The following is a 26,228-nucleotide window of genomic DNA, read 5'->3' on the forward strand; positions in this document are numbered from 1 at the left end:
TACTCTAATATGCAAAGTGAATGTTAAGGTTGAATTACAATATAATTAGTTTATCATGCACTTATTTAAACATCGTTGAATTTTTTATAATGCAGTTTTTTCAGCTCAATATTACATGGTGTAGAAGATCAAACCATCAACTTTAAGAATTGAAAAGTTTGTATTTTTATTCACTATAAGAACTATACTCAAATTAACAACTTATCGAAATAATCGAAGGCTTAATTAAAAATAAGGGAATATGGATTTTATGTAACTCATGAAGGGTATAGACATGATCTACTAAATATTATATTAAGGACAAGATATATATAACCTTATTCTAAAATATAAAAAAAGTGACGAACGTTGGGAATGAAAGTAATATAGCAATATCAATATGATTATAAAATGTTTGGTCACTTTCAAGTGATGTATTGTCTTAGCTCATTGCTATACTTTTAAAAAGGGTCTCCAACTCCAAAACAAACACATCTAGAGAGAGTGTCTTAGTGTAAAGATGGGAAGCAACTTTGAAGAGAGAAAAGAGAATGGAAATGAAGTTCATGTTGTGGTGATTCCATATCCAACCCAAGGCCACATAAACCCACTCCTCCAATTTGCCAAACACCTCCATCATGAAGGACTCAAAGTTACAATACCTACCATTTTAACCAACTCTTCCTCCCTTCATGACCTCCCTAATCTCACTATTCAAAATGTATCTCTCTTTCCATACCAAGGCACAGATCCCGAGACCCTCCACTCTTTTTCAGAGCGTCGTCAGGCTTCCATTCGCTTGCATTTGACTCAACTTCTTACTCGTCATCGAGACGATGGTAATCCAATTGCTTGCCTTGTTTATGATTCTATCATGCCATGGGTTCTTGACATTGCCAAACAGTTTGGTGTTTTGAGTGCTGCGTTTTTCACTCAATCTTCTGCTGTTAATGCTATTTATTACAACTTTCACAAAGGATGGCTTAGTAGTGATGCATTAAAGGAGGGTTTGATTTGTTTGGATGGGCTTCCGGTTCTTTGCTCTTCAGATCTGCCTTCTTTTGTTTCTGAGCAACACAAGTACCCAGCTATTCTTAGCTTCTTAGCTAACCAATTTGTAGCATTGAATGATGCCCATTGGATCTTTGCCAACACATTTGATAGCTTAGAACCAAAGGTAACATCCCAAGTTTCTACATATTGTCACCTATCATTTTTTATTCATATATTTAAATCTTCATTTCAATTCTTTTTTTTTTTTTTTTGCTATATTATAAAATATATCCAAATTTGACTTTTTTTTCTATTCCAAAACAACACTCTCAAATGTTTTGGGGTAAAATTTTTATGGATGAAAAAAAACACGTATATATGTTTATGTATTCCTCAAATAAACAAAATCTAAACCCATATTGAAATGATGAAAAATGGTAAGCCAATTGTAAAGGAATAAAAGAAAATAGATTTAATTTAAAAATAACAAATGGTACCTTGAAGTTATTCTAACAAAATAGAGTGCCTATATATATATATATATTTGTATTTGTGATCAGGAGGTGAAGTGGATGGAAGGGGAGATTGCAATAATGAAGAACATTGGACCAATGGTTCCTTCAATGTACTTAGATGGACGTCTAGAAAACGACAAAGATTATGGGGTTAGCTTGTTTGAATCAAATAATAATAAAGATTCGACAATGAAATGGCTTGATTCTAAGCACAACAAATCCGTAATTTACGTCTCATTTGGAAGTGCTGTTGAATTGGAGAAGGAGCAAATGGAAGAATTAGCATGTGCCCTTAAACTAACCAACAAATACTTCTTATGGGTTGTTAGAGAATCCGAGATCCATAAGCTTCCTCACAATTTCGTTGAGGATCATGAGGACACAGCAGGTGATCAGAAAGGGTTGGTCGTAAACTGGTGCTCTCAGCTTCAAGTTTTGGCTCATAAATCCATTGGATGTTTCGTTACGCACTGTGGGTGGAACTCGACCCTCGAAGCGTTGAGTTTGGGAGTGCCGTTGGTGACGATGGCGCAGTGGTCGGACCAGCCAACGAATGCTAAGTATGTGGAGGATGTGTGGAAGATTGGGAAGAGGGTGAGATTAATGGAGGAAGATAATGGAATCTGTAGAAGAGAAGAGATAGAGTTATGTGTGAATGAAGTTATGGATGAAGAAGGAGAAGTTAGTGAAGAAATTAGAAAGAACTTGAGGAAGTGGAGGGAATTGGCAAAAGAAGCTATGGATGATGGGGGAACCTCTCATGCAAACATTATGCACTTTGTACAACAACTTTTGTACAAAACTAATTAATTTCCATCATTTCTGTGAAAGTGTGTTACGTATCAGATTTAATGACACTAATTTTGTTATTATGTATGTTAAACTTCTATTACAGTTCGGTTTCATCTGGTAATATTATAAATGCCATAAATTATAAGTTGATTGATTACCTTATTTGTAACATTTCAAGAACTTTTGAATCACTTAATCATTTTTTATATAAAAAAAGACCAATTTTAAATTTGGTTTTCTTATTATTGTTAATAGGTATAGTTTCAAGTTCTTCTACAACAGAGGTTTGGCTTTGCCCAAACTAACATTCGATTTAATGGACATAATTAATTCAATGAGAATGTATACCATCAAAATCAAAGAACAAATTTGAAAACCTATCAAAGCTAACTCCATAGATCAATGGCTTCATGGTCGTGTCGATCTTCATACTTAATTAAATTAAACTGAGGCAAATAATCCTACTAGTTGATCTCCATATTTAGCCAAAATAAAATTATAGCTTTATGGTCGACCGATTGAACTAGTCTCCATACTTAATCAAATTAACTAATGACTTCATAGTCGTCCCAATTGGTTAGTCTCTATATTTTGCCAAATTAACTGCAGGGTTGGTCTCCACACTTGGCTAAAATAAAATAATGACTTCATGGTTGACCTTATTGGCTTAGTCTCCTATAATTAACTAAATTAATTAACTAATGACTTCATGGACGACTCTATGGGTCGGTTTTCACACTTGGCCAAAATTAACTAATGGCTTCATGACCGCTCCTATGAGTTAGTCTCCACACATTACAAACTTAATTATTGGTTTTATGACTAACCTATGGGTTGATCTTCATACTTGGCTTCATGATTGATCCTACAGGACGGTCTCCATACTTAACCAACTTAATTCTTAACCAACCAAGTTAAATATATTTAAAATTTTATAAACTTCTCCCGACGTCTTTTGGGAGAAGTTTGTAATTTTTTTTATTAAATTACCTTATATCGATGTCGCTTTATGTCGCATCGAGATTGTCAACATTTTTCGATAGAGCAAATACGGCGTCAGGAGAAGATCACTTATCCCGACGTCCGTGTTATGCATCTGGAAATGCATATTTTCTTGTGTAGTGCACGATTCTGGCAATGTACCAAGAACCGATAACCCATGTATCTCATCCTCAAACTTGATATTCATCCTAGATAAGTGATTCAAAATACCTTGCAATGTATTCAAGTGATCTAACATCGACGCTCCATCTTGATACTTTAACTCCATCATCTGTTTAATCAAAAACGTTTTATTATTAACAGTTTTAAGAACACATAGTTTGTGCATGAGTTTCTTCACAAATATGGTTTAGAAAATTATCTTCTATCCATATATAGCCTCATAAACCCACACATTTTCGTATGACAGAAGTCCCATTCTCTATCGATCAATTTTGTCGTCAGGCTTCTCATCAGAAAAAACTACAGAATTCCTATTCTCTATCGATGCTTCTCATAAAAAAAAAATCGGAAGGTGCAAGTCATTTACATACAATATGTCTTCTATTTTTCTTTTACATACTTGATAATTTGACCAATTAAGGATAACCATCTTAGCTGAACTAGTATCCATACAATTTCAATTAAATCCCAATTAATTAACCAACTTGGCTTTAAGGGATAAATATTTTTTAACTTAGATCAATTATCTCACTCTTGTGTGAACCTTTTGGAATACTAATCAACAACAATAATAGTATTGACACAACAAATTTAACATGTAAAAGCCCCTCAATGTGAGGAATAAAAAACCACGGACCGAAGTTAAAATCTCCACTATAACCTTTAATGGGTACAACAAAGTTCTCTCTAGTCAAAACTATAGGCAACTATTATCTCGAGAATAATAATCCCAACAACAAACGACAATAACAATGAAGAAAAATATAAAAAGATCTCAAAATATATGATAGCCAACTATCTATTAAAATCTAACCGTAGATAGCTCCAAACGAAATTCCACCGTTCAGAATGAAGACCCTCATGCCAAGAATATCGTTAAAATTTCAGCTACGGATCAATACCCAAATGACCAAAGAGCAGAACTACAAGATATTCTTTTTCTTTTTTTTTCTATTTTTCCCTCACTAGTTGCTGTAGTAAAAATTCATAAAGAAAAACTTAACCTAAAAAAAGGAATGGGCGGGCTTCAAGTGGAATAAGCCCATGAAAAAGTTAGGGCAATCAGTAATAGTATCACATAAAAGACAAAAAAAAAAAAAAAAAAAAAAGAAGGTTATCTTCACATAACAAAACTACAGATCAAGATTGATTGTTTTAAAAATATATAATATATCCACTAGAAGTCCAATTAATGTTAAGTTGCATGACGTATTGGCTTAGCTCACATATATGCTTACAAAAAAAGAGAGTCTAATGATATATATTAATGATAGCCACAGCCACCCAAACAATCTACAAATCCCAAACGCACAAACACATATAGAAGAGAGAAAAATATTGTAAAATGGGAAGAAGTGTGGAAGAAGAAAGAAAAGATTTGAGTAAATTAGAGGAAGATGAAGAAGTTGAAGTAATAGTGATTCCATGTCCTGCTCAAGGCCACATAAACCCACTCCTCCAATTTGCCAAGCATCTTCTTGCCCATCACCCATCCCTCAAAATAACCCTTCCACTCATTTTAACAAACAACTCCTCCAACAATAACCATTCTACACTAACTCAATATCAAACACTCACTCCTTCACTCACTATTCACCACATTCCTCTTTTGCCTTATCAAGGACTCGATCACCCCGAGCCTCTACATGCTTTTTGGGAGCGCCGCCATGCCGCTATTCGCTCCCATTTGACTCATCTTCTTACTTCTAACCCAAATATTGCTTGTGTTGTTTATGATGCCGTCATGCCAGGGGTTCTTGACATTCTCAAACAATTTGGAATTTCTAGTGCTGCGTTCTTCACTCAATCTTGCGCTGTTAATGCTATATATTGTAATGTTCATAAAGGATGGCTTAGTGTTCCTTTGAAACAATGCTCCATTTCTTTGGATGGCCTCCCTCCTCTTTGCCCCTCTGACTTCCCCTCTTTCGTCTCCAATCGTGTCAAGTATCCTCATATGCTTAGTTTCTTATCCGATCAATTTGAACGTTTGGATGAAGTTGATTGGATTTTCACCAACACTTTCGATAGCTTGGAACCAGAGGTAATTGTCAATGTTAAATATATATTAATATAATTGAATTTACTATAACTCAACCCTTTATGCTCTCTTTTCATAAAGATTTTTAGTTAGCTTGAGGTCTCTCCCTATTCACTAAAGATAGCCTTTTGCTTTAAAATTTCATTTTATGTTGGTTTTCTTCCAATGCATTTCTTTAACAAACACTTGGATTATTAAGTATTATTCTAAAAACAAATTAAAGGAAAGTTTTTTTTTGCTACAATTTTCACTTTCTTTGAATAAATAAATCTTAAATAACCCATTTTACTATTCATCAAATTTTACTCCAATTAACTTAAATAATATTTTAAGAAACGTCTACACGGATGACAAAACAAATATTTTATTCAATAAAAATGATATAATAGTTTTTAAAAATGAATTGCAAAAATCTAATCGGTATATTTTGTAAATATTTTGGTTGAATTTGTTATATTTGAAAACAAGCGTTTTAAAAACTTGTTTCTATTTTCTAAAGTTTTGAGTAAGAAATAGAAGATTGAAACGACGAAAAGTAGAAACCACATTGTAAAGAAATAAAAAGGAAATAGATGTAATTTAAAAATAACAAATGGTACTGAAGTTATTGTAACAAAATAGAGGAAACTAAATATATTTGAATTTGTGATAATCAGGAGGTGAAGTGGATGAAAGGGGAGTTTGCAATAATGAAGAACATTGGACCAATGGTTCCTTCAATGTACTTAGATGGACGTCTAGAAAACGACAAAGATTATGGGGTTAGCTTGTTTGAACCAAACAAAAATAAAGATTTGACAATGAAATGGCTTGATTCTAAGCACAACAAATCTGTAATTTACGTCTCATTTGGAAGTGCCACTGAATTGGAGAAGGAGCAAATGGAAGAATTAGCATGTGCCCTTAAACTAACCAACAAATACTTCTTATGGGTTGTTAGAGAATCCGAGATCCATAAGCTTCCTCACAATTTTGTTGAGGATCATGAGGACACAGCAGGTGATCAGAAAGGGTTGGTCGTAAACTGGTGCTCTCAGCTCCAAGTTTTGGCTCATAAATCCATTGGATGTTTCGTTACGCACTGTGGGTGGAACTCGACCCTCGAAGCGTTGAGTTTGGGAGTGCCGTTGGTGACGATGGCGCAGTGGTCGGACCAGCCAACGAATGCTAAGTATGTGGAGGATGTGTGGAAGATTGGGAAGAGGGTGAGATTAATGGAGGAAGATAATGGAATCTGTAGAAGAGAAGAGATAGAGTTATGTGTGAATGAAGTTATGGATGAAGAAGGAGAAGTTGGTGAAGAAATTAGAAAGAACTTGAGGAAGTGGAGGGAATTGGCAAAAGAAGCTATGGATGATGGGGGAACCTCTCATGCAAACATTATGCACTTTGTACAACAACTTTTGAACAAAACTAATTAATTTCCATCATTTCTGTGAAAGTGTGTTATGTATCAGATTTAGTAACACTAATTTTGTTATTATTTATGTTAAGCTTTTATTTGCATTATTCTGTTTCTAATATGGGTTATTATAAAAACTCATATCTTGTAATATTATAAATGCAATATATTATAAGTTGATTGATTACCTTTATTTGTAGTTTTTTCAGAACTTTTGAATTATTTATCCATTTTTTATATAAACCAAATTTAAATTTGATTTTTTTATTATTGTTAATAGGTATAGTTTCGAGTTATAAGGAGAGTTTTGGCTTTACCCAAACAAATATTCGATTTTACAAAACATAATTAATTTAATGGAAATGTATACCATCAAAATCAAATAACAAATTTGAAAACCTATCAAAGCTCACTCCATAGGTTGATATGGCTTCATGGTCGTGGTCAATCTTCATACTTGGTTAAATGAGGCAAATAATCCTATTAGCCGGTCTCCATATTTAGCCAAAATAAAATTATAGCTTTATGGTCAACCATTTGAGCTAGTCTAGACTAATTTGACTAAGTATGGAGATCTCCATACTTAGTCAAATTAGCTAAATGACTTTTCATAGCTGACCCAATTGTTCGGTCTCTATATTTGGTCAAATTAACTATGGGGTTGGTCTCCACACTTGGCCAAAATAGAATAACAACTTCATGGTTGATCTTATGGGGTTGATCTCCTATAATTAGTCAAATTAATTAACTAATGACTTCATGGATAACCCTATCTATTAGTCTTCACACTTGGCCAACTTAACTTTCACTTCATGGACGACACCATGTGTCGGTTTTCACACTTGGCCAAAATTAACTTATGGCTTCATGACTGCTTCTATGAGGTCGGTCTCCACACTTTACAAACTTAATTCTTGGTTTTATGGTCTAACCTATGGGTTTGACCTTCATACTTGAGATTAATACTTGGCTTCATGGGTCAACCCTGTTTGACGGTCTCCATACTTAACCAACTTGGTTCTTAGCTTCATTGTGTCGACCCTTTGTGTGTTGGGAAATAATGTTGGTCACTCTAAAAAATCCGATCTTGGAGTATGATTCTTCTTGTTTAGTAAAAGGGAAAATCTTAACTTTGTTTGTTTTTTTACCAACTTAAACAATTGAGAAGGGGTTAACACTTGAGATAATGGCATCCATCTTAGCTTTTTACTCAACGCTCTAGTAAACTGCTTTTAGAAATAAAAGGTTTCTTCAGTAGTTTTCCATCCTCTCAAGCATGCATGGTAGAGATATGATCAATATTGTGGCTAATCCTCGAGAGATGTGAGTTCTTCATGTGAGAGTAAAACAAGAATCAAGACACCAAGGTTAAATTGTGGAAGAGTGATGATATTCGTATTTCCCAACCCATTTTCATACAATTGATTTTACTACTTCATTTACATCTTGCTCGTTACATCTACGTTTTCTCAAACAACTTTCCAACTATTTTCTTTACTAATTGGCACTTCTAAGAGTAAACCATAACCTTTCCCTTCGCAATTGAAATCTAAAACAAATATCCTAGTGTTCTACTCTGGTCCTTACCGAGAAAACTTTATGTTAGCTTTATACTTGGGGTTAACAAAAAGGAAACTTGTCGTAGTGATAGATTTCAGCTCCTATAACGTAGATCAATGTGTAGATACAAGAGAATAGAGTTATCTTTGTGAGTGCTTATGATTATGATTATCGTACAACAAGTTTTTGGCCTCGTTGTCGATGATTTTTCTTGATATAACTGAATATTGGTTTGGTTATTTTTCACTCTTGTAGGTACCATCTCGATTACAGGTGTGTAGCAGAGTTCCTTTAGTCTCTTGCTAACATAATATGAACGACAACACCCAGCCAAATAAGTTTCTATATCGAGTCTGAGATCGAGAGAACTTTTCGCGAATGGCTTGAAACAACCGGATGTGAAGAGAAAGAAACGAAAACATGGTAGATCGAAACAATCAACAACCGCAGAATGTAGGCAATGATTCTAATGCCAACTTAAATGCAAATGCAAATTCGATTCTTCTAGTGCATGATCGCAACAGGCTGATCAGGGAGTATGTGTCATCAAATTTGTATGATTTTTCACCGGGTATATATCATGCGTCTAGATGTTGATGGAACTAGATTTGAGATAAAGCCAATGATGCTGCAGATGTTGCAAGCTGGAAGGTAGTTTGGAGAAGCTACCGATGAAGACTCATAAGCTCACTTGAAAGGCTTCATGGAGGTATGCAACACAAACATTCATGACCCCCAGTATCACAATGGAGGGGATGTGTCTGTCTTTGTTCCTGTTTTCTTTTAGAGATAAGGTACGACAATGGACATACAATCAGGAACCTGGGGAAATTACCATGTGGGAACACATGGTAGAAAAATTCATAACTAAATCATGGCGGAGAAGGTGAAGTTCATTCGACCATGAGATCAAAGTACTGAACATGTAGCATAACAACACATATGCGTTCTGGTTCAATTTTTCATGTGATCATTTTGGAATACAAATTGAGGAATTTTCAACACAATAGTTTTTGAAATACTTTTAAAGTTTGCTTTAAATTGATTTTATCAAAAAATTTGAACAAAAATGACTTTTTTTCAAACAAACGTTTTTTCTATGGTCAACCAAAATATGCTCTAGAATTATTAAAAGATAAACTGTCTTACGTACGTTTTGGAAATGGTTTAGAAGTTTGGTTCAACTCCATCAAGTACAAACACAGATATGATACGATATTACATTAGGTCAATTCCTAAAAACTATGATATATATATATTTTGATGATATGTTCTTGCTAAAACGAATCTAAGAATGTTACATAAAGATACTAAGTACAATACAAAAAACACTATGGATGAAATATAATAGAAAAAGTTGATGGTTCGCTATAGATCAAAAAGAAGAAAATTACATAGAGAAGAACTCAGAGAAGTACGAAGATAAAACAAGAATTTCATTGAATTGTTGAAGATATTCAAGTGGGTTATTTTTTGGGTGACTTTGTAGGGCCATTGGCATGAAGATGAGGATTAAATGATTCGGAAGTTCGATATTTTATTTTTAAAATTTTCATTCACTATAGGGATGGGGTAGTGAGTTTTCGAAAGAGGCTGCTTAGTATTTTGTGTATGCTTTTCTTTGTTTTTAAAAAGGGTTCAACCTATCTGAAATAGATATGTCAAATCGCTTATCAATTATATATCTTAAAAGTGTTTGGGAGCTGTATGAATATCTATTATGTTCCCGATACCTAAGTATGCGAAACTGGTCGAGAATTATTAGTAGGAGTCTGAAACAATAGTAGCATACAAGAGCCTGTTCCAAGTATCAGGCAAACCAGGCAAACACCAATGGCTGCAATCAGCAATGATCTCTTCTTTTCTCTGATTCATTGCTACCCAAAGTTTTCCTTGCTTTTTTGCATAAATTGATGGATGTGCATCTCTTCTATACTGGGATAGTTTTGTTATGTTCAAATACTTCACTGGGGTTTTCATCCTCTTCATTGTTCTCTCAAATACTTCAGTTAATGACTCAGGGAATATCTTTTGGTAGGACTCGTCGGAGAAGGGTTCGGTTTCGTTGTAGCACCATTGCTTCCCCTTGTGTTCTGGTGATATACTTCGAAAGAAAACTGCTGTTTTATTTGTGTCCACATTCTGATCAATCCAATTTGACCAGGTTTTCATGGCTGCCTCAAGTGCTAACTCCATCTCCATTGTTTTTATCATCTTCCCATCATAACGAAAGTAGTCCCATCTGCAAAATTTGTCTCTTAAGTTAATCATTTGGTTTCTCAAAGATGAAATGAAATCTTCTTCTATATCAGAAGCATTTGGCTTTGATTGCTTAAACAGATTGAATTATATAGTTTTAGACTAAAATACCTCTAAACTGTGTATTTCCTGTCAAGAATATTCTTGAATTTTAAAAGAATTCAAAAATATCCTTAGACATAAAAAAAAGATTTTAAGAAATGTTAAAAATACTCTTAGTATTGTATGAACAAAAACAATTTATAACGTCTTACTCCATTGTTTTCTCTCTTCCTTCTCTTCCTCCTCTTCCTCTTATTCAATACTCTCTTTCTCCCACTTTTGTTAAATGTTTGATATTCTTCTATCTCTAAATAAATAAATAAAATTGCACAGTTCATGACTTAGGTATATGAGCCATGACAAGAAGGGAATAATGGAAGCACTAAGAAATTTTAGGACTTAAATGTGTTAATAAAGTTGTGCTATAGTAGAATTTGAATTACTAGTCAAATATATTTTTTAAATTTACCTTTCTATTATTTTGATATGTGTTAAAAGGGAGATTTTGAGTTTCCAAATTTCGTGAGATTTTATGTTTTAACTCAATTTTTTTTCGTTTTTTTTAATGTTTTTCTTTTGTAATTTTAAGAATTGGAAAAATAGAAGAAAAATGAGTATCCGTTTTTTCTTAAAAAAAATGAGGGATGTATGATTTGTTTTTAAATCTTTTTTTTTAACTCCATAAACTTCAAACAAAATTTATCATTGATAATAATAATTTCGAACATTTTTATTTAATTTAGAGTTATTTTTTAAAGAACTGTTAACGGTTTCTATTCATAGATTAACCGTAGATGTATTCTTTTTAAGTTTATTGGTATGTTTTAAATATTTCAAAGTTAGAGTATTTTTTAAACGTAACTTTAACAATTTCTATCTAAAACTAGCAGAGTAAAGAAAAACATTTTTAAAGCTTTTGAAAGTTCAGAATTATTTTTTTTAACGTAAAATACAAAGTTTTGAGGAGACATTTTTTTTTTTTTTAAAATAATTTAGCAAAAGTTTTACAAGTACTTACGCTTGCAGCTTTCCCTGATGCACCCACCAATGACCAGTATTGAACACCATGATATTTGCACCATACCATTTCTTTGACATAGCTGAGAGTTTGTCAAGCTCCAATATTCTAGCACCACTTGCCTTGTCGACTTTTAGTTCGACGAGAAACGGACTCCAGAAAAATTCCACAGAACAATTGTATTCCTAAGGTTATCATAGGCACTGTCACTTCAAACTCACAATATAGTATCTGAAAATGTGACATGAAAAAGCTTAGCTAACTACCTTTGCTCTGAAGATCTTGTAGCTGCCACTTTTTACATCAACATAAACCTGAGAAGGAGGTAAAGCAGAATAGAGAAGACAAGCAAGAGATTCCCATTGGTTTCTGTTAAGTGAGTCCCCAACTATGATCACTCTCTTTCCTCTGAGCTTCTCTAACATATTTTTGCTATCAAACCTTCAAAGTTCATAATTCAAACGATTAAGTTTATAGTATTAATCAACTTTAATTCCACAAGAATGAAATGGAAGTAGAAGAGAAATTGAAGTGAAGAGCTGATCTTTAATCTCACCTGGGCACCTTGCACCCAGTGACTTCCCAGTTCAACTTCTCATAGCCAAAATCTCGCCGGCCGTTCCTTCGACAGCTAACTTGGTCACTAAGAAATGGACACTTAGTTTGATCATAGAGAGGACTTGCCTTGCGATCATAAACCCATTTTCCATCAAAAATGTTGCAGCTTTTCTTCTCATTCTTATCATACTCACTGAGACGAAGTGAACTATCATTGGGCTGCAACTGAATGCTAGCTGCAACATAATAGTCCACAAGACTGAAGGAAGATGACACGGATGAGGTCGAGCTTTGAAGAGTTAAAAAGTTCAGGGCCTCATGGTCTTGACCAAGCAAGAACACCAGGATAATGATACTTGTGAGGCATGTAAATGTGCAAAGTTTCCATCTCTGATTAATGGAAAAGCTATTGTCCATCGCTTGTTACCTCTACTTCCCACAAGCAATAAGAAGTTGGGGCAATTATAGTAGGCACAACAAGTTTGTAAGAAGTGGAAAAGTTTTGGTCAAAAATGCTTGAATACTCTGAGAATTTGCATCCCACTTACGAAATATTGATGGGCGATCACTTTTAGATGCCTAAAAACATGTAATATTTGAAGCCAAAGGTATTGATAATGGCTTTTTAAATACTTAGGTGACTGAGATTATGTCAATATCAAACAAGAAAAGCACATTATCTGTGAGAGTTTTAGAGAAAGTAGTAACAGAGTGGTTGACTAAAACCACTTGAACAATAATTGCTCGAACACCAGCAAATAGCACAAGATTTAGGTAAAGCTTATCTCCTCAACTCCACTCTCCGATGTGGTTGGTGCATAGTTAGATACAACAAACTTAAACAGTTGTCTTTAAAGGCATGGTTTACTACTTGCTTCTTCAGCCTTGTATGTCAAGTTTTCAACTAACCCTGCTATACATTAGCCTTGACTTTCTTATAAGAAACAGGTGAAAGGGGTTATTCATCTTTTCAACCTTTATCATTTTGGCTTGAGAGTTTCGGGTATTTTTTTAAAAATGGAGACTAACGTTTCATTGATGAAATGGAAAGAGACTATTGCTCAAATTCAGAGACTCAAGAAATGCTCAAAAACAAAAGTGAACATGAAAGATCAACAAGTGCACCGGATATTTTAACTAGGTTGAGTTTTGGGTATCGTTCAAGAATTCGTAAGCAAATCTATGATTTTAAAGAGAGTATCTAAATATCTTTGATGTATAAACAATTATAGTAAGTTTATTAATGTTGTTTAGCTAATTTTAGGGATCATGTGCAGATGTAAGTTTCGGGTGAGAGCATGGAGATTCAATCACCAATCTAATTCTAACAATGCTAGCCACCTACTAATAATGGATGAAAATGATGATCTGAAAACATGGCGTTTTTGGTGCCTTACTTTTTTGTTACCTACCCCAGACACGTTTTTTGCCATAATTTGTTGCATTATATACTTGAAAGAACAGAGAATAGGAACACATTTACAACCGGAGGGAGTTGGCACGTCTGAGAAAATGATAGGTAACATAGCTACTAGATGGAGGTTGCTCAGTGGCGAGGATAACTGGAAGAGCCTCTTAGACCCTTTGGACGTTGATCTTCGACAATACATTCTTCACTATGGAGATATGGCACAGGCAACATATGACAGTTTCAACTCGAATAGGTTGTCAAAATTTGCTGGCGACAGCCATTTTTCAAGGAAGAACCTCTTCTCCAGAGTTGGTTTATCTATTGCCAACCCCTACAAGTATAATATCACTAAATTCCTCTATGCAACATCAGGGATTGAAGTTTCAGAAGCGTTTTTATTAAGGTCTCTATCAAGGGAAGCTTGGAACAAAGAGTCCAATTGGATAGGGTACATTGCAGTGGCGACGGATGAGGGAAAGGCTGCACTGGGAAGAAGGGACATTGTAATTGCTTGGAGAGGAACAGTACAAGCATTGGAATGGGTTAATGACTTTGAATTTCCTCTTGTTCCTGCCGACAAACTATTTGGAGCAGCTAATGATTCTAAAGTTCATAAAGGCTGGCTTTCCATTTACACTTCTCAAGATGCTCGATCGCCGTTTAACATAAACAGTGCAAGACAGCAAGTGAGTTTTTAATACCTTCAGTTTCATGTATATATATATATATATATATATATATATATATATATATATATATATATATATCACTAACTATATTCTATCATCTAAATGATCAGGTTCTATCTGAAATTGAGAAGCTACTAGAAGAATTTCAAGATGAAGATATCAGCATAACTATAACAGGACATAGTTTAGGTGCTGCCCTTGGAACCTTGAATGCAACAGACATTATTGCAAATCGGATCAATAAGGGGAAAAAGCAACCTCAGAAACCCTGCCCTGTTACAGCCTTCTTGTTTGGCTGTCCACATGTAGGAGATCGCAACTTCAGAAAGACTTTTAACTCCATGAATGAGCTTCATCTGCTGCGAACACGAAACAAGGCCGACATAGTACCGGATTACCCACTGACGGGCTATGCGAAAGTTGGAGAGGAGCTGATAATTGACACACGAAAGTCAGAATACTTGAAGAGTCCCGGAGGTTTCAAGAGCTGGCATTCTTTGGAGGCTTATCTACATGGGGTAGCAGGAACACAGGGAAATGAAGGTGGATTCATGTTAGAAGTGAAAAGAGACATAGCACGTGTGAACAAAGCTTTGAATGCTCTCAAGGAAGAGTATTTAGTGCCTGGCTCATGGTGGTGTGCTCAAAACAAAGGAATGGTACAAGATGCTGATGGCTTTTGGAAGCTGGATGATCACGAGACAGAAGAGGAAGAGCCTTAAGAACTGCTCCTGTCATTTTCACCCTTAAAAGCACAATAATTTACATAGAATTTCTATCGTAGTAGCCTCACAAATCATAAAACAATTTCTAGAGAATAAAATTTGAATTCCAGAAATATTGTAAAAGTGAACCTCAATTCTATATTGATTATTGATGAAATAAACAATCAATGGAAGGCTATTTCATTGAAGCAAAGAACACACAGAGCTCCATATTCATATCCAATGCAAATCTCACACAAACAAGGTAATCTAATTACACAATATAATGCTTCTCCCACTTTCCTCTTTGATAAATATGAACAATCAACAAGGAATCTGAGAGGTGAACCACTCCATGACATGAAATGGGGCTTTGATCAGCTCCAAAGCAAGCTCCACTATCACCGTTAAGCACAAACAACAAGGACATATGCAAGTAAGCGTCAATCTGCACCCAAAAAACCACAGGAAACAGAGATAAATGGAAAGGAAACAAATTAAAAAGAAATAAAAAAACCAAATCAGAAATACCCAGAAGCTAAAATTGAAATGGGTTTCGAGAAATTTACCCCACAATCCATATAATTACGCCGATAATGGAAAGGAGAAGAGAAACGAAAGCAAAAGGCAAGCCAAGCAAGAAGCCGAGAGGCCTACAATCGCCATCTCCACAACACATATCTTCTGAGTTTTGCCCTGATCGAATGAATGAATCCCTTTGCTGAAAGAAGAAAAAAGATGCTGAGAAATCAAGAAGAATGTGTAACAGATGGGTTTTGTTTTGTGAATGCGATTCTTTGTGTTGTTTATATATATATTTTAAATGAATGGGTTTTGGAGTTTGGACCAAAAAGTGTAGAGATAGCAGAGTATAATTGACTTTTGAACAAAGTAAGTCTTAGATGACGACGGAAAGGTTTGCTTTTCCAATAAAAATTTCATTATAAAATAAAAGTTTTGTATTTCCCAAATCAAACATCTCAATGTCAATAATACAGAGTGGTTAGAACTTAGAATTAAGTACACAGGGGGTTGGAAACTTGAATCATGGACATAAAACTCTTTTTGAGAATTAAAAACTTGGAGTTAATTGTATAGAAATAAATAAATAAAATCCTTTTACTTATGAATTTATCCTTTTACTTATGTTATATTTATCTAATATTCTCTCTTTTTTTTCATGGAAAAAATACAAGACCACGTGGATCTCCTTGTACAATGTCGATGCAAGATTGAATGCTTGAGCATCTTTACTTCCTATATAGAGAAAAAGGTCGAGGTCGAGGTCGACCACTCTATTGGCAGATGCACACTTGAGAGAGAGAGAGAGAGGAGAGCAAGAACGAGAGAATAAATGAGAGAGGAGATTTAGAGTAGTAAGAGTGAGTTGCCAATTTACGTGTGTCTACCATGCTTTCTTTTTTTATTTATTTTTTTGTTAATTTCAACTAAATATGAAAATAAGCAAAATGACAGAACTCTAATTTCAGCTCAATAATTTGGGTCACGCAAGCAAATGACAGATATTGATATTGATTTAGTGATTTATATTAGTTTTATAATGTGTTTTGGATTACTCCGTTGATTTGAGTAAGAAAAGCAAACATGATTCGTACACTTGGAATTTTAAGAACACTTGGACAAGTTTTTGCTTTGAAGAATAAGAGTCAGAATGAATTAATTACAATATCTTGTAGATTGGTGCAACCCAAAATTTAAATAATTTATGGAAACTAACCCCATTAACCATTGATCTTGTTGGTTCCATTTTTCTCTCTTTGAATATATTAATCTAGGTTAAATTGTAGGACTAGTAGAACTTTAAAATATATTCTATTTGATTAATTTTCAAAAGGACCTAATAAATTATTTAATCTTAATTTGATATTTGATAGGCTTCTAACTTACCTAGTTCTTTCACTTGAGATCCAAAATTCAAATCTTTTTCTTCAAATATATTGGTAAAAGACATTTTATTTTAAATATTACATAAATTTGGTTCAAATTAATATTTATGCAAAATCCCAGATTTCTAAGCTGTCTTATGTAGAAAAAGGGAATAAATGTGGGAGAAAGTTTCTGTTGCACCAAACACAGAAAAGGCCATACCTTTGTATGGCCCATTGCATTTCAAATCATAAGAACCGACAAACTTTATTCGAGAGAAATTTCCAAAACTGCGTGCAATAACAAAACTTAGGGTCACAAATCAAAATAGATTTTTTCTTGTTAGGACAGCACATCGTCTTCTCGAAAAATTGATAAACGTATGTATTTCTCGATTAATCTTATAGGACAACCTCCTTGACCTTGCATCTGGGTGTCAAAAAAATACATGAGATATTAAATCTTAAATAAGTGGCTACCATAGATTGAGCGCATCTCTCTAAGCTCTTTTATCAAACTTAACGTCCTTTATTTATCCCTAGGTCAAACAGGACGGTTTGGAGAAAATAGTCTAAGTTTTGAAGTTTCAAAATGAGGATAGCTTGGTAGGTGATATACCAAATTATCATTTCAAAAGTCGATAATTCATCTCACACTAAAAAGCATCGAACCAAATCAACTTCATTACCAAGACTATCATCCACAGGGCAAATAGATTATTTCAATTCCATGAAACTGAATCAAAAGAGTTTCTAAGTTGTGCTTTTTTTCATATCTTTCGTATCAAAACTTTCTGATTATGGGATGATTTAAAGACACCTCAGGCAGTTCAACATTAGTAGAGAGACCAATGTGTGTCGTTGATCTTGAATTCTTGATGACTAAGATAAAACAGAAACACCAACTATGCACGACTATACTCCTTAAAAGGACGGATCTAGAGATCGTCAAGCAGTTCTACATTAGTCTGGGGACGAAATCATGCTCTTAATCTTGAAGCTGAGATAAAACAGGATACTAACCATACAAAACTGTGCACCAGAATCATTAAACATAATCTCAGGTCCACAAAGCACGTTACAAAAACACAGGATGATGGTGAATAACACATCTCATTCTGAAGGCCCATGCAAACTGGAGTTCTTACACTCCATGGATATTACAGAAGCAAGCCTATCGTAAACCTGAAATAACAGTGATACCAAAATTTCACTAATGAAACAAAAAAAAAAAACACCTATACATGGTTCACACAATTACAGGCATGTTACAAGAATTTAGATTAATGACTATGTACCACTGATAGCTGTTCATTTTTAGTGTCTCCACTCGACTCATCCTGTACATTCGTGTTTGATATGTCATACCTATAAAGTGTGAGCAGTAGTATAATGGTTCATAAAAGCTGCAGAAAAGTTGGGTAAAGAAAAATTGGACTGTAAACTAGATGGGAAGTTTTCATACCAATCACGTGGAAGGCCAGCTTCATCTCGAGCTGAATAATTAAAAGGCCCTTTCAGTTCCACACTGTATTCTTTTAACAACTCTGCGTTAGTGCCACCAAAGATGTTATCCAGTCATGCAAGTTCTAGGACTTGAATCATTTTAATGAATAGTACAGATCGAAGTGATGACGGATATAAACCTTTAAAAGTTGAGCATGGAGCACGTTCCATTTTCTGACAGACTAGGACAAACCAGTAGACACCCACAGCTACATGTGCAACTTCTTCATCAGCAATTTTAGCTACAATATCAGATGTTCTATGATCCCCGAAGCCAACTAATTTCTTCACTAGTCGAGGCCCAGCATCAAGTCCCCTAGCCTCCTATAGAATATGCGATATTAAATACATATATGTCTTTCATACAAGAAAAGTGATAGCAACCAGAACGATATAATATACAATTTATTGAAATAGACAAAAAAAATAAATACAAGTTTCTAGACAAAAAAATGGTAATTTGCATGGTCTTCCTCCATAGCGCTTGGAGGTTTGATTCCCACCTTACGGTTGTTGTATTAAAAAAATTAAATTAAATAAACAACGAAGTTTCCAAGCTCTTTTAGAAACGCTTGGTAGTGGAACTATACTCCAAAATCTGCTCATTTCCTGTAACCCACTCCACTTGTATCATTAATCAATATTTTCCCTCAAAGCAACATCAATGACCAAGAGAAATTTTTTCTTTTTCAATCCATTTGATCAGATTTACCTCTTTTGTAATTTCATCATATCAATGAAAAGTTCAGGTTAACCAAAAGATGTGTCAGGCATCAAAACAACAATCGTTCTGGGAGAATACACGTAGTCATAGTCTTCCAATAAAGATTCTACCACTCCAACAGCGAATGTATACATAAAAGGTTAAATGAAATTTGTATCTATTTGATCTTTGAATTTTAAAAAACTGTTTAGTAGGTCCCTAAACTTTCAGTTTTATCTAATAAATCTCCGAATTTTTAATTTTGTGTCTAACAATTCCATGAAGTTTTAATTTTGTGCCTAATAGATCCTTAAACTTATAATTTTTTGTTTAATAGGTACAAAAATTCAAGATTTTTAAAAAATAATTGATTGAATAGATATAAATTTAGAGTTTTTTTTTTGGTTAAGAAATAGAGAAATTAATATATATAAATCAGCAAGTTGAAAACAGCCAAAGGGCGAGGGGTTGAGGACCCCCAACAAAAAACAAATCAACAAGTGCCTTCCAGTTGTTAATAATCATGAAAAAGCCGTAATTACAAAATAACTTTGTGTAGTTTGTACACCACCATTTATTTACAAGAGCCCAAAAATAATCAAAAGAGCTAAACTTATAATCGAACACCATACCATTTCTTTTATTTCAGAGATGCTCTTGCACAACTCCACAAACTTTTTCCTTTTTTTCCTTTTCCACAAAAGTTGCCCCCGTACAAACCCTCCATCATCCATTCATCGACCCAATGGGAGACAACCATCCAACCAAAGCAAACTTAGAAATTAAAAACCCATAAAAGCCGTTCCCATTCTTTCATCTGACTCTTTTTACTAACGTTCATCTCAGTTAAGTCTTTCAAATCTTTACAACCGTTTGTTTCTCCCAAAACACCCTTCTGCTTTTATTCCAGCCTGTTTGTCAATTTTCTTCCACTGCTTTCCATGATATCATTTAAGGTAACCAACTCTTCAACTTTCAGCCATGCTTTGATGACATTAGCATCCACCCGTTCCACTTTCTTTTGGTTTGAATTTGACAGTTCCTCTTCCATAGTATTTTCAAAAGCCAATTCTTCTAGTAATCCTGTCCCTTCACCTCCCTCCCTTTCCTCCACGCCGGCTATTGATCTTCGTCTTTATACTCCTCAAACTTTCTCTCTCCTAAATATCCCAATCTCAAAGCAACATTGAATGGAAAATTTTTATGCATTCTTTCAGTTCCCATAGCTTCATCTAAAAGAGTTGAATTTTTTGTACTCTTTCAAGCAGCAATCTCAATCATTGAGTCACCGCAACTTGCAGCTGCAGTGAATAATAAATCTCCCATATTTTGAATGCTCGATGGCTACTTCAGCAGGGACAAATCAAAAAAATTTGAAATTACCTTGATAACTTGGAAAGTTGAAATTACCTCTACCTTTTCATGCTTCTGTGCATTCCAACTTTCAAATTCAAGAGAAAGCTTCCTCAACAAGGAATGGGATTGACATACATTGCTTTGATCTCTCCAAGCTTTGGCGATCATAATCATAGAATATAGTCATGTGATTACATTGGCAATAGCCCACTCTATATCCGCAAATTTCCATTCTTTTTCTGAGTTTATCCCTTTTTTATTTCCATATTGCTTTTACCCAATAATGTTTTATCCCTGTTCATCAAATTTCTTATCCCAATTGTTGATGCCTCTAGTGGGTTCAAACACTTAAGTGGCTCCAGGATTTCACTCGAGCTTTGGTCTAGTCCCTTCACCTTGGCTGCTAAGGTGACATACTCCTTTGTCAATTTCTACATCGGGTAAAGAGTACTATTGATATACAATGATCTGCCCCCAAACAGGTTCACTTAGGATGGTGATCTCTATTGAACTCATAACATGCATCCAATACTTGAGTTTCGTATTTAGGACGGTGCTTGAGAAACCTGACTTAACCATTCTCTCAATCCATGGATTACATTGTCAAAGTTTGTTTCACCAAAACTTGAGTTTGGACTTTAATTGCAACCCTCAGCTGAGTGATCTCATGCTTTAGTGAAAAGAGATCATCTAGCAGCGTGCTTATGTTTGCCTTGATGACGCCGTGTAGCAACACCGAGTCATTGCCACTCGAGTCACTTTCCTTTTGAACTTGTTTTCCTAGAGTTTTGAACGAGGCTTCTAAGATCGCAATCCTTTCCTCAAGATTTCTCTTGAAGAAGTTCAGGGAAATTTTGTAGTTGTGTCCGGAGTAATTTGGTAACAAACTGCCCTTTTGAGACATGTATCCTCTTCTTGAATCTCTCCACCAGTCTTGATCCTCTATTTTGAGATTCTCTGACCTCTTCATCTACCAGAGTCTTTCCTTTACCCCGATCTCAAATAACAAAAGTGGTATACCCCGATCTCAAATAACAAAAGTGGTAAACCCCGATCTCAAATAACAAAAGTGGTAAATTTATGATGAGGCTTGGATGTCTGAGTAGCTCCAAGATCTTATTTAGACCTTGGTCCAATTCTTTCACCTTGTCCACTAGAGCAGCATAGGCATAGTCATTAATAGGTTTCTCCGTCAGCTGACAAATTTCTATTAACATGTCATTATGATCTCGTACAAGTGTCCTTTCAAGTGGTGAACGTAACAAGGTTCATCGCCGACGTCTTTTGCTAAGTTTTGGTGATTCGTCACGTTACTCATAGTAAAGACTTAGATTCTCAGTAGTAGGCACAAAAAAAATCATTCCCACAGACAACATCAATTGTTGATGCCAAAGATCGCACCAATGGTAAAATTTTATTAACAGGGAAGATCGTTCAAGAGTCTGCAAGACAAAAGAGATTAAGCACCGATATGGTGTCTAGCCACACACACTCTAATGTTCAAGCCAATATTGGGTTTGTGAGTGATTAGAGAATAAGAAATAGTAGGGTATTTTTCGGCGTACCTTCGACTAATGTCTTGGTTGTTTATACAGATAACAAAATGTAACAGCCAACTGAGCACATAACCGCACCTCTTGAAAGTTTGGAACAGCTGAGTTAATACTCTTTGGGCGATTACACTATCTAGCTAGGTGCTTTAATGTGCACCACCCATTCAAATATTAAATGTCACATTTATGAAATGTCTATTGTCTATAGCTCGACCTATGAGTATCTTAGCTCAACCTTTGAGCCCTCCTCTACAGCTTGACTTTTAAGCTCTTCAACTATAGCTCGACTCATGAGCTCCTCAACTTTCAACTTTCCTCTATAGGTCAGCCTCTAAGCTTCTCAGCTCTACTTTTATAAGGCGGCCTCTGAGCTCCTCAACTCTAGCTTGACCAATGAGCTCCTTAGCTCTCCTTTATAGGTCGATCTTTGAGCTCTTCAACTTCAACTCAACCTATGAGCTCCTCAACTCTCCTTTATAGGTCAGTCTTTGAGCTCTTCAGTTCCATTATAGAGCGACCTTTAAGCTCCTCAGCTCTCCTTTATAAAGTGAGCTCTGAGATCCTCAACTATAGCTCGACTTATGGGTTCTATCCTGACTCCTCTAAGCTATCTCCTAGGTTCTTCTAAGCCTCGCTCTATAGCTCAACCACTGAAATCTCTCTTGGCTTCTTTGAGCTCCATTAAGCTCACCTCATGGATCCACCAAACTTTTTCTAAGCTCACTTAGGCTCTCCCATGGGTTCTCTAAGTAGGCTAAACTTCACCAACAACACGATTAGTTTCTGATTTCGTTTGGTCACCTACCATCTGAGCAAAGGATTTTTAGGCTGTTTTTTTCTTGGTTATCCACTGGTTCTTCACCAGTTAGAAATCTTACTTCTCCTATCTAGTCATAATCCCCACAATATAGCTCTGTAGTGTCAAGACAGAAGGGCCTTAGTTTAAACTTAAACAGGTATCTACAAAAAGAAAAAGTCAAGAAATCTCTTACATCAAGAAGAAAGATCTTACACGAACTAAAAATGCCCTAATGAACTCTTCAAATGTTTACAAAGTACATTCACCAAAGATAAAAGTAATCAGCCATATTTCCACCATACTTACTCATAAGACACCAACTAAGGGAGAAGATAAAGCCGTAAAGGTATGTTGTAGTTCAACTTGAGCCCAAAAACTAATTGAGTGAGAGGGGAGTAGTTGATTAGTATACCATTTCCTTATGACGAAGGCCAAAAGGCATGCCTAATCAAAAACATAAGAGGTGGAGCTTGAATAAGCGAAGTGAGCCTAGAGTACCAGCCTATTACTTACTACACTACATTTTGGAGATCTCATTCTCTTAATAACTGTTTAAACCTTCCACTTTCACATATTGCATTCTAGATTATCAAAAGCAGAATAATGAAAAATTCAAGGAATTCAAGCATTGTATAAACAAACAAATAACTAACCACAAGCATGAACACAAGTTTACCTGGACAAGCGGTATTGCTGCCAAGCGTGCAGCTACATTGTTGGATGATTTCTCACACTCCCTCCAAAGCAAATTATGAGCAGCCATATCTCCATATCTTGTAGCAACGAAATCAAGATGAGTAACAACGAATGAACATCAACTATTACACCCAGGGTTTATGATCTCCTCACTTGAAACCAAGTTCAGCAAGTCTCTGTGAACACCACATAAAATGTCGACTCTCATCATCAGCAACATGAGCAAAGTCAGCAAAAAAACCCTCCCCAAGAACATCGCTGAAGAGAGAAAATCGAACAACAGTGTCCCATGCCAAATCAATTGCATTAAGCTCAACATGAGCAAGATTGTGTAACATATAAGCATTCAGAGGCAATCCTGAGTTTTTAGGAGCCGGAATTTCCTTTGGGGAGACCTGACAAACGATTAAAAGACAACTTAATAAAATATTCTTTCATTCGTCACCATGAAAGAAAATTATACCATTTAGAATCAAAAACTTCATCTGAACAACTAATGGCATGTCTCGGAGTAATTTTAAAATAGTTAAAATAACATTTTTAATTTTCAAAATCACTCAAAAATGCTCAAGATCATTCCAAATCAATTTTAATAGTATGAAAAATATATTTAAAAGTGTAAAATTAAAAATTGAATTGTGTATTTTCACTCCAACATACCATAACTCAAAAGCAAGAAGAGATGGAAAACAATTCTCCGAATAAATGATGAAATTGTTAGTGACAGCTAACCCTTCACATATCTCCATGGTATGATACTGTCCACTATGGACATAAACCCTTATAGCTTTGCTTTACTTTTCAATCCCAAAAGCAAAAGTAATGTTGGTCTCATACAGTGGAGATAGTTGTCGTTATTTTATTATACCCATTAGGATCCCTTTATCCAATCAATGTGAAACTATGAGAAATACATTTACACGGCAGATTTCAAGAAGGTGATTAGTATTTCTACTTAGTGGTCTAATCACAATAACTAATCAAATTCATAACCCCGAGCAAGTTCAACATCAAGCAAACAAAATAGCAGTTTCTTCGAAGAATTGAATCAAACATTTTCTATAGACAAAAACATCCACCGGAAAATAGAAATCTAACCAATTTCGGCAACGGAGGTCGAGCAGGATGAGAAGGAGCTTCGAAAACGCCAATGGGAAGACTTTCCTGAGACCATCTGGAGTAAGCAAGATGAGAGAGTCTGGATTTGGTTAAAGGGTCACTGGTAGACAGAACCAATGCACCCAATTCCGCAAGCGACGAAGCCGATTCGATTCGGCTATCAAAGAAAACCCCAGTTGATGAAGATTCAACCAGAGGCTCTGGTCCATTGGGTCCCCAGAATCGATTCTCATTAAGGGGACTCTGCTTCCAAGCTTTGAGACCAGACCAAGGCGTGTATTGAGGAGAAGAAGAAGAGGAATTTACATTGAGGGTTTGAGAATGGAAATGGAGACAGGAAGAAGAACGAAGAGTAGGCCATAAATGTAGAGCCTTGAGTTGAAGACGCTGTATCATTCTTCCTTCAGCAATTTAGACCGCGCCAAAATTTCTGTGGTCATGCTCATATCTATGGCCACCTTAGGAAAAGATACCAAATTGAGATGGAGAAACCAACTTTGAAGGTTTATTTTGGGGGGAGGGGGAGAGTCAATTTCTTTCTAATCTTTGTTGAGCTAAAATTTCGTGGAAAATGACATTCAACCTCTAACTTCTATTAGTTACCATTATCTGTAATTTAGAATCCGCAAACTTGTCAATGCTAAAGTATACTTTTATCCTACATTTCAATTAATCCATGCTCGTTTTTGAATAAAATTGATATTCTTTCGTTACTAAAATATATCTTTTAAAATTTCAAAGACCATTCTCAAATCTTGTGGAAATTTGTATTTTTGATCCAACACTAAATTATATATACATACATTACATCTATACTCTTTAACTTTGTCAAAAACTATTTTAAATATTTCCAAACTATTTTAAACTCATTTAACTTTATATAGTAAAAATTGAAACCTAAAACAGTGGCATTTGAATTAGTTCTAATTTCACATCATTTCTTCATTGTTCCAACACTTGACAACCCAAGCAATTCAGATTATCCAACCCAAATTATAAGAATTGGGTTGAGTTAATTTTAATTTGGATTAAATTGAGTTGATATTCGTATGTTTTTTATCGGTTGGTTGAGTTTAAATTATATTTTAAAAAATTCAAGTTGAACCGATTTGATTTTATCATAAAACTTTTATGATGTTAAACTACTTTATCATTCAATAAATTAGTTATTAAAGTATTCTTCAATAGGTTTATTGAATACGAGATTTACTCATCATAAATTCATAATCCAATAAACAATGTTCCTCAACTACAACATAAGTACTTAAACTTTATATGACACCAAACGTGGATCAAGTCTATGGCATAGAAATCTCCTCTTCTAAGATAGTTACGTGATAGTTTTAAAACCGTTGCTCCTCCAATTTACCTTTCTATGTTAGAGTAAGAATGAGGAGGTTACTGAGGATGTCCAATTAACCTACGAGAATTTTTGGTAGGGACTTTGCTAAGCAATTCAGCTACAATGGTAATATAGTAACTT

General features: G+C 34.9%; 6 protein-coding genes and 1 long non-coding RNA gene across 9 annotated transcripts; 4 read left to right on the forward strand and 3 right to left on the reverse strand.

Annotated features, from left to right (window-relative positions):
• The first annotated feature begins 486 nt into the window (after positions 1-486).
• LOC103491292 (UDP-glycosyltransferase 74E2-like) lies at positions 487-2,481 on the forward strand. Its single transcript, XM_008451172.3, has 2 exons — positions 487-1,156; positions 1,533-2,481. The coding sequence occupies exons 1-2, from the start codon at positions 500-502 to the stop codon at positions 2,295-2,297; spliced, it is 1,422 nt and encodes a 473-aa protein (XP_008449394.1). The 5' UTR covers positions 487-499; the 3' UTR covers positions 2,298-2,481.
• Positions 2,482-4,729: 2,248 nt separating this feature from the next.
• On the forward strand, positions 4,730-7,079 carry LOC103491291 (UDP-glycosyltransferase 74E1-like). Its single transcript, XM_008451171.2, has 2 exons — positions 4,730-5,487; positions 6,141-7,079. The coding sequence occupies exons 1-2, from the start codon at positions 4,789-4,791 to the stop codon at positions 6,903-6,905; spliced, it is 1,464 nt and encodes a 487-aa protein (XP_008449393.1). The 5' UTR covers positions 4,730-4,788; the 3' UTR covers positions 6,906-7,079.
• A 1,383-nt stretch (positions 7,080-8,462) lies between these two features.
• Positions 8,463-10,624, forward strand: LOC127149497 (uncharacterized). The gene is made up of 3 exons (XR_007821160.1): positions 8,463-8,594; positions 8,702-9,155; positions 10,485-10,624. It is a non-coding gene; the product is annotated as an uncharacterized LOC127149497 (long non-coding RNA).
• LOC103491289 (protein trichome birefringence-like 42) lies at positions 10,095-13,804 on the reverse strand. Its single transcript, XM_008451170.3, has 4 exons — positions 12,322-13,804; positions 12,032-12,206; positions 11,766-11,950; positions 10,095-10,688 (listed from the first exon to the last, which is right to left on the reverse strand). Exons 1-4 carry the CDS (start codon positions 12,738-12,740, stop codon positions 10,208-10,210), a joined length of 1,260 nt encoding a protein of 419 aa, XP_008449392.1. The 5' UTR covers positions 12,741-13,804; the 3' UTR covers positions 10,095-10,207.
• A 9-nt stretch (positions 13,805-13,813) lies between these two features.
• LOC103491287 (phospholipase A1-IIgamma) lies at positions 13,814-15,344 on the forward strand. 2 transcript variants are annotated; one of them, XM_008451168.3, is made up of 2 exons: positions 13,814-14,420; positions 14,534-15,344. In XM_008451168.3, exons 1-2 carry the CDS (start codon positions 13,836-13,838, stop codon positions 15,143-15,145), a joined length of 1,197 nt encoding a protein of 398 aa, XP_008449390.2. In that variant the 5' UTR covers positions 13,814-13,835; the 3' UTR covers positions 15,146-15,344. The 2 variants fall into 2 exon arrangements, with proteins under 2 accessions (XP_008449390.2, XP_050941182.1); XM_051085225.1 differs by having other exon boundaries at positions 13,836-14,420; positions 14,555-15,344.
• LOC103491288 (signaling peptide TAXIMIN 1) lies at positions 15,262-15,973 on the reverse strand. The gene is made up of 2 exons (XM_008451169.3): positions 15,697-15,973; positions 15,262-15,575 (listed from the first exon to the last, which is right to left on the reverse strand). The coding sequence occupies exons 1-2, from the start codon at positions 15,804-15,806 to the stop codon at positions 15,452-15,454; spliced, it is 234 nt and encodes a 77-aa protein (XP_008449391.1). The 5' UTR covers positions 15,807-15,973; the 3' UTR covers positions 15,262-15,451.
• Positions 15,974-17,750: 1,777 nt separating this feature from the next.
• Positions 17,751-25,266, reverse strand: LOC103491286 (uncharacterized). Of its 2 annotated transcripts, XM_008451167.3 has the most exons (7): positions 24,725-25,266; positions 23,780-24,021; positions 23,607-23,703; positions 18,660-18,843; positions 18,479-18,560; positions 18,312-18,381; positions 17,751-18,198 (listed from the first exon to the last, which is right to left on the reverse strand). In XM_008451167.3, exons 1-7 carry the CDS (start codon positions 25,139-25,141, stop codon positions 18,127-18,129), a joined length of 1,164 nt encoding a protein of 387 aa, XP_008449389.1. In that variant the 5' UTR covers positions 25,142-25,266; the 3' UTR covers positions 17,751-18,126. The 2 variants fall into 2 exon arrangements, 1 of the variants encoding a protein (XP_008449389.1); XR_538052.3 differs by lacking the exon at positions 17,751-18,198 and having other exon boundaries at positions 18,310-18,381; positions 18,479-18,541; positions 24,725-25,260.
• Positions 25,267-26,228: the final 962 nt, after the last annotated feature.

Source organism: Cucumis melo, chromosome 5 (assembly GCF_025177605.1).
Source record: "Cucumis melo cultivar AY chromosome 5, USDA_Cmelo_AY_1.0, whole genome shotgun sequence".
Taxonomy (NCBI): domain Eukaryota; kingdom Viridiplantae; phylum Streptophyta; class Magnoliopsida; order Cucurbitales; family Cucurbitaceae; genus Cucumis; species Cucumis melo.

Bases quoted from the DNA above. Each gene is read 5' to 3' on its own strand.
- LOC103491287 (XM_008451168.3), top strand. From the start codon at position 13,836: ATGATAGGTAACATAGCTACTAGATGGAGGTTGCTCAGTGGCGAGGAT. The intron at 14,421-14,533 runs GTGAGTTTTTAA...CTAAATGATCAG, and splicing joins TAAACAGTGCAAGACAGCAA to GTTCTATCTGAAATTGAGAA.
- LOC103491286 (XM_008451167.3), bottom strand. From the start codon at position 25,141: ATGATACAGCGTCTTCAACTCAAGGCTCTACATTTATGGCCTACTCTT. The intron at 24,022-24,724 runs GTTAGATTTCTA...ATCGTTTGTCAG, and splicing joins GACCTCCGTTGCCGAAATTG to GTCTCCCCAAAGGAAATTCC. The intron at 18,199-18,311 runs GTACATAGTCAT...CTGTTATTTCAG, and splicing joins AAAATGAACAGCTATCAGTG to GTTTACGATAGGCTTGCTTC.
- LOC103491291 (XM_008451171.2), top strand. From the start codon at position 4,789: ATGGGAAGAAGTGTGGAAGAAGAAAGAAAAGATTTGAGTAAATTAGAG. The intron at 5,488-6,140 runs GTAATTGTCAAT...TGTGATAATCAG, and splicing joins TCGATAGCTTGGAACCAGAG to GAGGTGAAGTGGATGAAAGG.
- LOC103491292 (XM_008451172.3), top strand. From the start codon at position 500: ATGGGAAGCAACTTTGAAGAGAGAAAAGAGAATGGAAATGAAGTTCAT. The intron at 1,157-1,532 runs GTAACATCCCAA...ATTTGTGATCAG, and splicing joins TTGATAGCTTAGAACCAAAG to GAGGTGAAGTGGATGGAAGG.
- LOC103491288 (XM_008451169.3), bottom strand. From the start codon at position 15,806: ATGTGTTGTGGAGATGGCGATTGTAGGCCTCTCGGCTTCTTGCTTGGC. The intron at 15,576-15,696 runs GTAAATTTCTCG...TTTTGGGTGCAG, and splicing joins GTAATTATATGGATTGTGGG to ATTGACGCTTACTTGCATAT.
- LOC103491289 (XM_008451170.3), bottom strand. From the start codon at position 12,740: ATGGACAATAGCTTTTCCATTAATCAGAGATGGAAACTTTGCACATTT. The intron at 12,207-12,321 runs GTGAGATTAAAG...TGAACTTTGAAG, and splicing joins ACTGGGTGCAAGGTGCCCAG to GTTTGATAGCAAAAATATGT. The intron at 11,951-12,031 runs GTAGTTAGCTAA...TGATAACCTTAG, and splicing joins ACAAGATCTTCAGAGCAAAG to GAATACAATTGTTCTGTGGA.